At 42.6% G+C, this 14195-nt stretch overlaps 1 protein-coding gene and 1 long non-coding RNA gene across 2 annotated transcripts in view; one reads left to right on the top strand and one right to left on the bottom strand.

Annotated features, from left to right (window-relative positions):
* Nucleotides 1–3177: 3177 nt before the first annotated feature.
* On the bottom strand, nt 3178–4614 carry LOC138106253 (uncharacterized). Its single transcript, XR_011148951.1, has 2 exons — nt 4280–4614; nt 3178–3915 (listed from the first exon to the last, which is right to left on the bottom strand). It is a non-coding gene; the product is annotated as an uncharacterized lncRNA (long non-coding RNA).
* ZEB1 (zinc finger E-box binding homeobox 1) overlaps nt 4024–14195 on the top strand; it is a 121600-nt gene continuing 111428 nt past the window's right edge. The window contains exon 1 of the mRNA XM_069006531.1: nt 4024–4105. Coding sequence (XP_068862632.1) covers nt 4048–4105 — 58 coding nt within the window. The 5' untranslated portion in view covers nt 4024–4047. The remainder of the gene's footprint in view (nt 4106–14195) is intronic.

The following is a 14195-nucleotide window of genomic DNA, read 5'->3' as shown; positions in this document are numbered from 1 at the left end:
TTTGAAGGCCTTTGTGACCTTCACAAACATGTTTTCTTAACAAGGAAGACATTAGAAAAGTCCATTGCATATATGCAAGTCATTATAGCTATCTATAGCTATGTACTTACTGATGATTTGTGGCAGAGTTACACCCTCACACTTACATCTTTCAAGCAGGTACAAGCTCCTTAAGTTGTGCAAAGACATAACAGTTTATAAGACCTCATAAGCTTCAAGCTTTAAATGAACAAGTAAATTCATGGTAAAGTATGGAAACAGAAAACAAAATTATGAGATGAGGAAAGTGTAAAAAAAGGTAATTTTCCATGATAAATATTTACAAAGTCTGCTCTAAATGAATGTGAAAATTTCAAGCAGCTTTATCCTTTTTTGAGACTATACAACATCCCAGGGTACACCTTCAAAACTTACTAGATTCATTTTGAAGCATAAATAGAAGTTGGAAGACCATCTGAAAGGGCACTACACCTCTATGTTGTTACCTCTAAAATCAACATTTTATTCAAGATTAGCTCCCCAGCTGCAGCAAACTATGTATTTCTGTGTCACTGTTCTCCTTACAAATCTTTCAACTACAATTCCTGTAGAGGAGCATAAGTGCATTTAACAAAAATCTAAAAGAAATAATCATCAACTGAAAAATAAATTTTAGGAACTGACATTCCAAGAAATACATGGAATTGAAAATAAAGTTTCACTTATGGAAATCAGAAAAAAAAAAAAAAAGAAAGAAAGAATCTCCACAAATCAGGAATGAAACAAGAAACAACACACAAGAAATAATAGTCATTTTCCATTAATGACTAAATTCATTAAACTAAATGAACACCCTTAAATCTAGAATACTCAGGATGTGAAACTTCATTTCATGAGCATCAATAAGGAATAGGAATACAAACAGAGTATTGCTTTTATTTAATGATATATACTTAAGAGATCATAAATCATAACATAAGGAACATATTTAAAATAGGAAAAATTGTCTGTAAGAATCATTAGCTGGTTTTTGAGCATCCATAAAACAGTCTGACTATGGAAGTATTTTATTCTTGTCTTCAGACAGTGGAAATAAATTTTAAAAAAGGTGAAGTACGGCAGCTGTGCAATCTCATGTTTTAACCACAATATGCCTATTTAGGTTGCCTAAATTCCCATACAAATTATATTACTAGAAATTGTTGTGGATTACCACTGTCTTAGAATTCCTCCTTTAAAGAGATATCTTCTCGAGACTGCCACATTTAGGAGGATGCAGAAATACACCTCTTTGCTGAGATTTTGCAAATGAATACATTAATTAATTCCTGCATCATTGACTGAAAAGTCAGATTGAAAGCTGTGCACCATAAAGAAAACCCGGATTTTCCATTATTGCAGCACAAACCAGTTGAAATTACATATTCAACATGTTCACGTACTGCAGAACATGACGAAGATAGCAGGAATTTTACCTAGTTGCTTTTCATCCAGGATTAGAAGAATGTAGAAGGTAAAAATCCTTTTGTGGTGGCTGCATCCTTAATTTAGGACAGTAAACAATGGGAACTTCATATACAAAGATGTGAAGCACCCCGTTGTCCGGATTAAATACGTCAAAGTTTAAAAACCACCCTGTTTACATATCTATTTACAAGTCATGAATGAGACACTTTTCACAATGAATAGTGATTGGGGTCATAAAAAACTTGACGCAAAACATTATCCTCTGATTTTTTTAGTTCCTAGACCTCCTTGGTCTCAAAGATAACATATAAAAAGGTTGCTTTGGTTTTCTCTTCTCATTTATCCAAATTGTAGCAGTGTACAGCTACTAATGTTCCTGCCAGTTTCAGTTCTGCCCTTCAGAAAGTAATGGGCACCAGGAGTTGTCAGCAGTTTCTCCCAGCTGCTTGGAAATCTCAAGAGACTCAAGTTCAAACAGACACTAAGGCTATTAGAAAAAGAGCACAACAAACACCAGGAGACTGTTTCTCTTCTCATTCTGTTAGGAAACAAAAATTGCTCAAAAGGAAGAGACAAGAATTCTTATCCAGAGGTGAAAAGTGACAAAAGTCAATGAAAATAAGCTCTTCAAAGTTGCTTGAAGAAGGCCTTGAACTTTGTGTGGGCATACAGGAGAATATTCTTACAAATCTACAAATCTGCTTAGAGGTATTATTTATTATTTGTAACTTCTAAAAACATGACCAAACTTAAGAAATTAAAAACTTAGCATGAAAATCTGTATATCATATTTTGGTTCATCCTCAAATTCATCCACAGAATGATAAAAAGCATCCAACAATTCCAAAAGACCTTAAGCACTCATATCTTCTGCACAGAAACTTGACAAGCAAGGATGTTGAACTAAAAACAAAACTCTGCCGTAAACTTTGTAATTTGCTCACTCGAAATTTGGGGTGACGAGTGTCACTCTTATCTTGTAGTTGGTTTCATGTTGCAGTTCTTAGCCATCCTTGTATTCGGGGTTCAGTACTCTCAGATGATGCCAAATCTAATGCTTTTGAATGACTCCCATTAGCCCATCAAGCACCTGGTACTGTTTGATTTGCTACCCTTCTTTAGCCACTCTTGGGTTTAAAATGTTGAGGTCAGCAGCCAACCATCACTGAGTAAAGATGTAAAAACATATGTAAAACAACACACCTACACTTACTAATTTTTTGAGAGTTATCAGACAAATGATTGATACCTGCAAATGCTGTTCTCATGTGAATATCCAAACCCAAGGCTCTTGTACATTTTTGAGGGTAAAATTAATTAGGAAAATATCCCTTTGGATCTTTACCTAATTCTGCATCCGTTTTAGCCCAATACTTCTTTTCTAAGCCCTTCTGATTGTCCAGACTTTTGTGGGACCTTCTGATGCGAGGTATGCCCATAAACTGGCAGTGTTCAGTAGTTCATTTCCTAGATACATGTTTTGCAGCTTCCATGAAATGAGGTGACTTGTTACAGAATATGAATATACAGCATGTAGGATATGACAATGTAGAACAGCTGAAGGCCTCAAGTTCTGTAGTGTATCAATTTCTTATTGAAAGTATCCCATTAAGTGAAATGCTTTCACTGAAATTTAATTTGTTTAGATAAAAGAATTCCCCAGAAGCACAGAACTATAAATTCCACAGAATCATGCCAAGAGAATGAAAAAAAAAGAGAAATAAGGAAAGCTAGAAGCAAACTTACTAAATTATTTTATTGCCTGAAGTGAAAAGCAAGAGTAAATAAATAGTTAATCTTTAATACATTAAATAAGTTTATTAAGCACAACAGAGGTTGCTTATTAATCATCCGTGAAAAAGTACTCTCTTCTTTTTATTTTTTAGGGCACAGAATTTTATACCTCTCCTCCTCTTCGTGATACAGGGAAGTATGACTAAGGAGAGCCCAAGTGCGGCAGATTTCACGTACGGTGGGAACGGCGTCACTGTGGTCCAGCTGTCTGCTTCTCGCTCACCCTGTAAGAGCGGCCGCCGATCCCGGGGAGCCCCGGCCGCTCCCGCAGCGCTGCGCGCCCCGCCAGGTGCGGGCACCGCGGGCCGGGAGCGCGGCCCCGCGCCGGGACTGCCCCGCGGGGCGGGGGAGCCGCGGCCCCGCCGCACCTGGGGGCGGCTGCCGGGGGCCGCACCTGGCAGCGGGGCGGGCGCAGGGCCGGCCCCTCCGCGCGGGGCTGCGGGACTACCCCGCGGGGATCCCCAGGCGCCGCCCCGGGGGCCGGCGACCACCGACGCCCCCCACCACGGCTCCGGCCCCGCCCCGCCCCGGCAGCGCGGGGGTCGGGGGGCCCGAGCCCCCCCCGGGCGCTGCCGCCGCTCCCGGTACCTGCGGGCGCAACTTTTCCCCCGCCGCCGTTCAAACGCGCTGCCGTAAAGCGCCCGTCTCCCGTGGCAACAAGGTTCCGGGCGAGCACTAGGTGTAGGAAGGTGATGTAAAAGTAAAACCACCCAGTGTCGTAAACCAGGTCCGGGGGGGAGGGGAGGGAGGGAGGGGGGCGGGCGGGGGAGGAGGTGACTGGAGCATTTAGACACCAGCGAGCGGATCATGGCGGATGGCCCCAGGTGTAAGCGCAGGAAGCAGCCGAACCCGCGCCGCAACAACGGTCAGTCACCCGCGGGGCAGCGCCGCGGCCGCGCTGGAGCGGCGGCGGGGCCGGGGCGGGGGCCGGGCAGAGCCGTCCCGAGCGCGCAGGGGGGAGGTCGGGCGGGCGCCAAAGTAATTCCCCCGCCGCGGCTCGCCGGGAGCGCGGCTCCCTCCGCACCGTTATATCCGCTACCTGGAGCCTCCCTCGCCGCCGCCTCCCTCCTCCGCCTAGCGGTGCCTCCGCACTCCGCCGCTGTCCGGGACCGTTACACGCTGCTTCCCCCGCACGCCCCGCGACCGCCCCGCCGCCGGCAGCGGGTTCGGGGGCCCCCGGCCGCGCCGCCGCCCTCCGGCCCGGGCGGGGACGCCGAGCCCCGCGGGGAGCGGCGGGGGAGCGGCCGCCGCCCGCCCGGCCGCGGCAGCCCCAACTCCGAAACTTGTTACCTGCGCGCTACCCCGGGCGGAGCGGGGCCTCCCCCCGGCCCCGCGGGCGGGATCGCCCCGCCGCCCGCCGGGAGCGCCTCTGCCGCCCGCCGGAGTTTCCCCCCCCCCCCCCCGCCCCGCTCGCCCGGCAGCGGGCCGGCTCCTCGCTCCCGGCCGGCGCTCGCCCTTTGGGGGGCTGCGGTGGGGGACGCCGGCCGTCCCCGAGGGGGCACACCCGGGAGCACACGCGAGGGAGGCACCGCCGCCGCAGCGGGCAGCGATTCGCGCGGGGGCAGCGCGGCCGCCCCGGGCCGGCGCCCCCGCTCCGCTCCGCACCCGCCCGCTCCGCGCCTCCCCGCCCCGCCGAGAGTTGGTGCCCGGCGGCTCCCCGCGGCCGCGCTGCCGCCCCGCCGGGCCGGTGGGGAAGGGAGGGCTGCGCCCGGGCGGCGGGGGCGGGCGGCGAAGTTTCTTGCCTTCCCTCTGGCTTCGGAGGTACCTGTTTGTATAATAATGGGTGGTAACGGTTTGGCCGGGGGCCCCCGCTCCGCTCTCCGTGCGTGTGTGACCAGCTGCTGCAGTCTATATAAGGAATTACATTTACATTTCAGACTTAAGGGCTGCTGTGGGGTGGTGGTTTTTTTTCCCTTTGGTACGTGTGTTACTTTAAGATGCAATGGGAAGGTACACGGCGGGGGGAATAAACGCTCATAACACCCACTCTCTACTTATTTTCTGGAAAATGGAGAAGTAGTTCGGTCCTCGTAGCACGACTCTTCGCAGGAGGATGTAGAGCAGGCGATTTTGTAACCCTCCTTGGCAATTTTAGGTTTTATGTGGCATTTCCTGTGCAGGGTCACAGATAGGAAGGCTTTGCCTGCGATCTGAGATGTTTTCATATGCAGTGAACAGTCGCTGAAATAGATCGGAGTCACGATCGGTGCTTCACCTCTCTAATCCTGACTGTTCGGGGCGTAACGTGGTGATAAATGACGGCCTTTCCAGGGGCTAGCGGGTTGGTTTGCTTACGTTGAACTTGAAAGGGTTTTCTTATTTTTGCTGTGTGCGTTTTCTAGCAAGTGTTCTTGTTTGCACGCTCGTGTTATTAATTCCTTGTCCTAGTGTAAATATTTATATTTAGCTCATGATTTGGCTGTGCTAAAGGTAAGTTTGGAAAGTGCTTTTCTCTTTACCTTATTAAAAATGTGGATGATCAGAGAAAGGGGCTTTTCTTGTTGCTGACGACATGTGTGTGACATGTGAGTCTGAACCACCCAGCGTCTGTGCAGGAGCTGTAAACATGTTTACCTGAACAGGAAAGAAAATGGATTTTTCTCTTAAAGATCCAGTGATATGAATACCATACTCTTAAAGCATATCAACAGATGACTCGAGAGAGAAATTTTCTGAAAACCTGGCTTTTGAAATCGACAGGAAAAAAGATCCCTGATTGCTGCAGCAAATGGCAACTTGTGCAGGTAGAAAAAAAAGATGGTGTTTAGTTTTCTCCTGCATGCATGTCAGCCCCCTCCTGTCTGCTGCTTTCATTCTCAGGGGAGGGATTTATTTACCACGCTTGCTGTCAGTGTTTTTCCTTTGTGCTTAATATTAGAAAACCAGATTTAAGGCTGTTTAGCATGAAACGTTTTGTCTGCAGTGTGTATCACTCACAGAAAACAAAAGGTGTATAAGATGCGGTACCATTCCAGGTATCTTTCATCTTCATCACTTTTGGACCTCATTGCTGCACCCACTTTATTGTAAAAAGCCTCTGAGTCTTTATCAACTAGTTCTGCAATGTACAATGTAGTGTGTCTTGGTTTAGGCTGCTTTTGGTTCCTTTTATTGAGGAATTAAAACCAACTTAAGTCATTGTGCATTGAAGCATCAGGATCGGTTAGATAATAGAATCTGGATAATAGAGATTTCTCAGCAGTGGGTTTATGTTTGACTTGTAAATATTTACTAAAGAAAATGCATAGAAAAAATGTTAACCCTTTAACATTTAAAATAATGAAGTAAGTATGAGGCTTTTTTTTTCCTGAGTCTCTAAATGCACTTGGTTCTTACAGGTATCTTCTGTTAATGAGGAATGAGCATAGAGGAGCTGTACCAGAAACTGGCTTGTCCATAGTATAAAAAATAAAACCATAAAATAAATTTTATGCTGTTTCCTCTCCAGGTTCCCACAGAATAGGAGATTATTAAGAGAGATTGCACTAGACATCCAGTATGCCAGTTAATAGTACCGGGCATCCAGTTATTATACTGTAAACTTTTCTTCTGTTTATCTCTTGTTAAGCTTAACACAGCTATTCTTGTACTGTAAACTTTTGTTTTGTTTTTTCTTTCTTCCTCCCGCTTTCTCTCTGTGTTTGGGAGCCATCCTGGTGCATTAACTCTAGCTGGAAAGACAGTCTTATCTTCTTAACTCTAGAGCTGGTTCCTTTTCTACCTTGTTTATTGGTCCCTGCAGGATATCAGCAAAGAGCCGATTGGTGCTGCCATTAAAGCCTCCACTTACAAGGAAATCTGGCACTTCCTACCTGAAGAAAACTACCCTGTGTCATTGTCCTTAGTTCTAGCCAATACACAAAAACATCTGCTACAGCAGAAGAATTAAAGGAGTGTTGAGATCATGTGATAAAACACACATAGCACTGGTTGGGAGTCTCTCATCCTATCTACTTCTTCCCCTTCTCCCCCTCTTTTGATAGAAAAATGAAGAGGAGGAAAGAGAGACATGGTTTGGGTATTTTTTGCCGGTCGTCTGCATAGCCACATTCTTGTGAGACTCCTGTGTAGACTTCATATGGCTTCAAAATCAGCAAAGGTTTTCTTATTCGGAGTTCGTTTGCAGTCAGGATTAGTCGTTTTCTTAGCTTCCCTCATGTATGTTATAGAATTGTCTTAGTTCTTATTCAATAACAAAACTACAAGTGACACATCTAGTTCTTCAGCAATGCTGTGAGATAAGTAAAACAAACAAAATATTTAAAACTTTCCTTACTAGAGTGTTAAAAATATGCCAACCTTAAATATAGATGTTCAGAAAATAAAGTAAGTATGCTTCAGGTTTTCAGATGCATGTTTAATGGTAAAAGGAAGAATGTATGAATCTGAGTAAATTTTGCATGCTGTCAGGTACGTGGGAGGAGAGGGTATAAACCAGCCTTTATTTATTTATTTATTTATTTATTTATTTATTTTACCCCTTGATCACAGTGAGTTCATTACTAAAAGGTTATGTAGATTGATTTGTTAGAGTGCTATTTCATTTGCTTTACAGTTGATTCTCCTCTCTTTCTGTTTCTATTAGATAACAATTTAATATAAAATTTTGCTACCAAGCTAAGAAGTGTAAGAAGACTGTAAGTCTCTTTGAATAAGGCAAAAGCATGGCCTATTTCTTTTAGGTCCAAGGTGTTAACTACTGGCAGGATGTCAGGTGTTAGTGACACTTGGGATACAACATTCCTTGTTGTGCCTGTCTTCTCTTGCCCCCTTGCCTTTCTTTTTCACTAGGTATCATGTTTTCACTCTAGTGTTAATTTAAATTTGCAGTTTGGGATTTGTGGAATGTATCCCGCGTTAAAATTCCAGGCACAGTGAACAGATCTACATGGACAACTGAATTAACTGTTTGAGACCAGGGAAGCCTCCTTTCTTATAAACAAGTAATACTTTTGTTTTAATGTTAACTACTGAAATATAATGAGCTCTCTTAAAAAGGTCACTGTTTCTTCATTTTTCTGTTGGCAATCACTGCTTGTAATTTTAACAGTTGTGAAGCAGGGTGTCTTAAGGTGATTAACTACCTGACGCAGTTGGTTTTTTTTTTTAAGGTGATTTATTTCCTGAAACAATTTTCCTTGCTTGTAGGGCTCTGTACATGTGCTGAAAGGTTTAAGGAGAAAGTAGCAAGAAGACAAAACTTTTGTTTTGATATGGACTTCCCTGTCATAGAAATCACTCAATTTTTTTAGTTAGAAGTCTGAGGATTTGACTTCTTTGAATTCAGTCCAAATTTTCTGTTGAATATTTTTAGTTACATCAGATAGACTCAATGGGGAGGGGTTTCTGTGGACTTGGGGCTTTATGACAGGTCCTGTTAAGCGGTGTTACTGGCTTTGGTTGGGCCCTTGCTCTCTGTAAGCAGCTCCTCTGCAGACAGAGCAGGTAGAAAGGGTTCTACAGCTGCTCCCTGCTTCCTTCCCCACTGAGACTCTGGTTGTGGTCTTAACTTGTCATTTCTTCTTATAGAAGTTTTCCAGTGGTGGGGGGAGAGGCTGACATGCTCTGAAGTCAAAATGTCACTGTAATGCCTTTCTTCGCGTGGAAACATCTGTTTTAATAGAGTTTAAAATGCCAGCAAGGGATGGCAGACATTTTTAACGTGCGCGGGACTGTGTATTGCTATGGTAAAGAAATAAAATCAACACTGTGAAACTTGAGTTGTAGGTTTTTTGCTTGTTTGGGTTTTTTAACTGATTTTTTATAAACTGCTGGAACTACATTATCTGGCCAAATGCCTCTTAAGAATCCCTGCTTCTAAATTCAGTCATTATTATTTACAAAAAATATAAGCGTATTGCTCTCAAGTCGTTAGCTGCTTGTAGTCACTTTGAAAACATTTAACTAATTGATACTGCAGGCTGACTGGAGTAGGTGTACTTTGTCAACTGTAAACTTGATCTTTAACAGTACATACTGCATCTCTGGAAATCATAAAGATTCTACTCATGATAGGTTTCAAATACCCAAAATTAGAGGTGGAAAGAAAAAATTACTCTGTTTTTATGTAGGCTTTCATACCATATTGCAAAGTACAGTTCCAGATTAATTTTCAGCTGATTAATGTCAATATTCCTGAATTTTTGATGGTTGTTACCTACATTTTTCAAGAGGACTCACATGTAGGATCTTTTCTGTTTTGGGCAAGTAAGCAGAACCCTGTCTTTCATTTGTGGTCTCAGGAACATTGGTGCTTCATTCTGGCAGCTATAATAGGCCTGTTATTTTTGAGAACTAAATTCTCAAGTGACTTACCCAAGGTCACACAGGAAGTCCATAGCAAGACTGGGTCTCAATCCAATTTTAATCCTCGGGACTACTCTTGTATTTGGCTTGATCTAGAGCCTTAAAGGGAAAGAATAGTTTTGTTATTTGGTAGTTACTATTCCTTTCAGCTTGATTAAGTTCTTTCATATTTATTGTATTGGAATATTTGTACTTTCAGCAAACAGGTAGCAAGATGCAAAACTCAATTTTGTCTTTAGCCATTTTTAGATAGTATTAAGATAGTATTTTCACTGGTGATGTTTCCTGTCTTCATAGTCTATGTAATGATGTGCCAGAGAAGTAGAATGTTATCTTCTGATGTGTTTTGTATTCCCAAATCTTAAGTTCAGTGATGTGAGGGTAGACAAAAGTAAATCACATCAGGAGGGAATCAGTTAAAGACTACACTGTTAACATGAACACCGCTACTGGGATGTGGAGGATTTTAAGGAGGCTGTTTTCTTGGAGTTTAATATCTGGGCAAAAATGATTTCATCAGATACTGGGTTTATTGTGACAGTAATGACTAAAGAAGAGTCTCAGCATATTACCAGTGTTTCTAGTATTTGAAAATGGTAAGTAAATAAAAATGCATGTCCTCCTTAAAACAAAAATTTCCCAGAAATGTGTAAATAAATGCCAGGCCTGGTGTGCTGGTTTGGCCAAATTTAGAAATATATCTTCTGAGAGAAGGCAGGTTCCAAACCACTCCTCCCCCACCACCAGTTTAAAAGCATAGAAAGGCATATATACTAATTTCTGGGCATAGTGCAGCGATAGGGAATACAACATCAAGTCACCCCAAGACACCTGGTAAGTCTACTTGACTGGGACAAACACATGCAAGTCTAGGTCTTACCACCACAGCTGCTTGTCACAGGTGGGGCTGTGTGGGAAGTGGCTGTGGGTGCAGGTGGGTGCTGCTCCTGCCTGGGCAGTGTGAGGCAAGGTGGGTATGAAGAGTGTTCTGGTATCTTCGTTAGTGAAGATATGTGGTTAGGCCAGTCATGAGATGCTGCAATACATCAGTTTGGGTGTAGGGATTCTTTCCTGCTGAGTGAAGTGCTGTTTGAAGTCTTTAGTAATTTTAAAAAAAAGTGGACAAACCCCCAAGCAAGGCATAGAGAGCAGAGGGTTGTATGCATGAGTGTTGGATGGGTGAGGCAAAGCATGTGTGGGGAAGGAGGGAGAGTGGAGTAGGGAGGGGAGTACTCTGCTTCTCACTGTAGGTCTGATACCTGATTTCTGATGCACCTTGCTGGCCTTCCAGGGAGGAATGTATTTGGCTGCTGCATGAGAAGATCACAGCAGTAAATAGCTTTGACCTCAGCTGGCTGGGTGATGCCTTGAAATACTGGAATTGTTGCTGAGTTGTATAGGGGGTTTCATGAGTGTATTTTTTTGTCATGCTTTCTGCTTCCATGTTATGTTGGTAAGTTTTTTAAACCTTTTATAAGCCATTGTCTCTAATACTCTGAGTTGATTTTTTAGCTAATTATCATGTGCTCATGTATTCTGAGTCTTGGTTTGCTTTTCTGGTTGTCCAGTTCCTTGCATCTTATTTTTAAGTTGTTGGAAAGAGTAACAGAAGTTTGATATTTTAAAAAACTGTTCACAGTTGCAACTTTCTAGTCTTTAGCCTTTCCTTAAAAGAAGTAGTCACACAGAAATACTTTTGGTTTTCCTATTGAGACACAGTTTGTTTATTTAATAATCTATTTATCTCTTTCTTGTATAGATAAGTAGTATTCTTGAGTGACAGTCAAGGAGAATGGGAAGTCCAGTCAAGAGGAGTGAGACTTGATGAATTTAACTGACTCCAGTTAAATGCAGCATAGCTTTATAGATCTACTTCAGTACTCCTGAGAAAAATACTACTTCCATCACACAGTATGTAGGCACCTCTCAGGCAGTAAAAAATACATGTACTGAGTGTTCTCTTCCTGTATCTTGGCCTATACATCCAATTCCTTGTGTGAGTACCTGGTGGCCTACATTCATGTGTTAGGAGGATAGGTGATGGTACAGTAGAAAGAAGAAACTTGTTAAATTTTTGTGTGTGTGGAGCAGTCAGGCAGTGATTCAGATGTTTCAGTTGGGTAGTGCTGAACATATTAACCAGGTTTCTTTAGACTTGTACATGTGTCCCCAGAAGGGACAATAGAGAAGAAAGGAGTCTTTTTTACTTTGCCTCAATCTGATTGTCTCAGATGCCCTTACTGTAATGTAACTATATCTTTTATTTTAACATGCTTTTTCAGAGCAACAGAAGTTAACTAAAAATATGCTTTCTCATTTTTGAGAAGTCAGTACTGTTTGAAAGCAGCCTGTTTCAGTTCTCTCCTTTTCAGCTGTCATTCCCAGCTGTCACAATCTCCTTGACTTTACCCCTGTTGTTTCAAAGCAGTTTGGTTAACAACTGCTGTCACCCAAAGGTTAAAACCTGAAAACGGGCATCCTTTACTGCTTCCCTTACAAATATTTGCTTTCTGTTTGGTAGCATCTTTCTTGTTGCTCTCCCTTCAATGTGTTCCATTGATCTTATTTTTGGAGAGCTGTGTAAAGCAAATGAACATGTCTAATGATGAATGTATTCTTTGGGATGTGGTGGGGTGCTTAATTATGACTGAGAGGAGAGGAAAAAAAAATTCTGTGCTGAGATGACATTGCATCCTGTTCAGTTAGGATCTGTGAATATGAGTAGCGGTCCTTCTTCACCTTCTTTACCTGAAAGGACAGGTAAAATTAGTTCTTTAAACACCAAGAATTCTCTGTGATACAGGAGTGTATCAGAAGGAAAAGAAACAAATGTTCCTTAACTAACCACATAGTATTCTGTGCTGCTTTTGATGCAGATATCCTCTCTTTCTGCAAGCTTCTTTGTTCTTTAGCTTCTCACAGGTCAAGTGATAGATCAGGAATGCTGGAGGAGATGGCAAGATCACTGGAGATAAATGAGTTATAAACCTTGCCATTCACCATGATCCTGAGAGTGACTTTCATGGACAACACTTGAAGTAAAGGGGTTAAGAGTCTGATGTGGTAGAGAATATTTTTACCTATGAACTAGTGTGCCTGTTCTTGTTAGGATCAAATAGTAGTTGGGCCAGTGATGCTAGGGAACACCTTCAGTTTTTGTGATACAAAATGTTTTCATTATTTCAGCAAATGTCCCTTTCCAAATTCTCTTTGATAGGCAGCTGACAGACACTGAGGGCAATTTTCTATTCTATTTTGCAGGCATCCGTCCACAGATGTGTATATGGAAAGAAGCAAAATGATATTACAAAACATCACAAATGTGGCACAATGTGAAAAAGGCCTGGGGAAATCTATTCCAACTGAAAAAGGGCAAACTAAAGAACAGAAAATCAGGCCTTAATTACAGGGCTTAAGTTGATTTTTGTGGAACTGGTAGATCCCTAAAGAAGCAGGTTGGGCTTTTTATTTGTTTGTTTTCCTAATACCTCCCCCCTCACCTGAGCTAACGTAATTTTTATTAATGCCCAGAAGCTTCAGGGAGATGAGTTGTCCCTTTTTCTAAAATGTGCTTGTCTTTAAACAGCTTTTCTTAATGCCTTGAGGTATTTTTACCGTGTGTGCTTCTAGGTATGCATCAGATTTTCCTTCTTCACACCTTCTAGTCAATTTTATCATTTCTCTTAAGTTCCTGTAAGCTATCTACTGTAAGTCATGTTAAGTCTTAGACTGGAAAAGGAGATACTGTTCAGAATCTGTAACCTTTTTAATCTTCCATCCTGTTTTGTTTATGTCTTTCCATAGCCTTTCCTTTTCTTCATAGTACTCCTGGCACAGCTATTTGGTTAAGTCAAGCAAAATAGAACCAGTCACACACTACTGGAGTCATTCTTATGCTATTGTTCACAGGAAGGACATAGGTACAGTTTGCCTGGTAAAGAGCATGAGGTGGTGAATAAGGACTTTGAAGCAGATTTGGAGCTGTAATGACTGGCTTCCTTCCCTGCTGTTGTCCCTTCCCCTTCCTTGCAAAACATTTTCATTTGAAATACTAAGGTGTGGTCATTGGGCATATCTGTTCTCAACTTCCAGTAATTTTTTGCTCACTGGTGAGCTGCACCATAATTACATATGCAAATGTAGTGGTTTTTTTCCTCCTCTTACCTTGTACATGTGGGAGAGGAAGATAAGGTTGCAGAGTACCGTCAGGGATGTGCTGCTGTTGGGGAGGTGCTGCAGATGGCTGCAGAAGGAGACAAGTACTCGTCCTGCAGGACAAGGCTCAGCAGGGGAGTTCAGAACTTCCATGTCTGAAAGGCAACAAGAAAACAGTAATCTTGCCAACTTCAAACTTAACAAGCCATCCAACAATCTGCTCCTATGTAATAACAACCTATTTTGATACATTCTAGCTACTGAGTGCTGAAAGTGAATTTGCATTTCCAATAGGGATTTGTTTTGTAGACATACGTGTATGTATCTATATCGGTAGTTATAGTCAATGATTTAATCTATTAGACTGGCTTGAATGCTCCCAGTAGCAACACAAGGTAAACTTCTGTTCGTAACAGTGTTGTAATGATAGTAAAACCACAGGGACTAATTCTATGGAACAGACTATTCTGACAACTTCTGCCCTTCATGGTAAG

This window comes from Aphelocoma coerulescens, chromosome 2, assembly GCF_041296385.1.
Source record: "Aphelocoma coerulescens isolate FSJ_1873_10779 chromosome 2, UR_Acoe_1.0, whole genome shotgun sequence".
Classification (NCBI taxonomy): Eukaryota; Metazoa; Chordata; class Aves; order Passeriformes; family Corvidae; genus Aphelocoma; species Aphelocoma coerulescens.
This window is presented reverse-complemented; position numbering and strand designations above follow the sequence as displayed.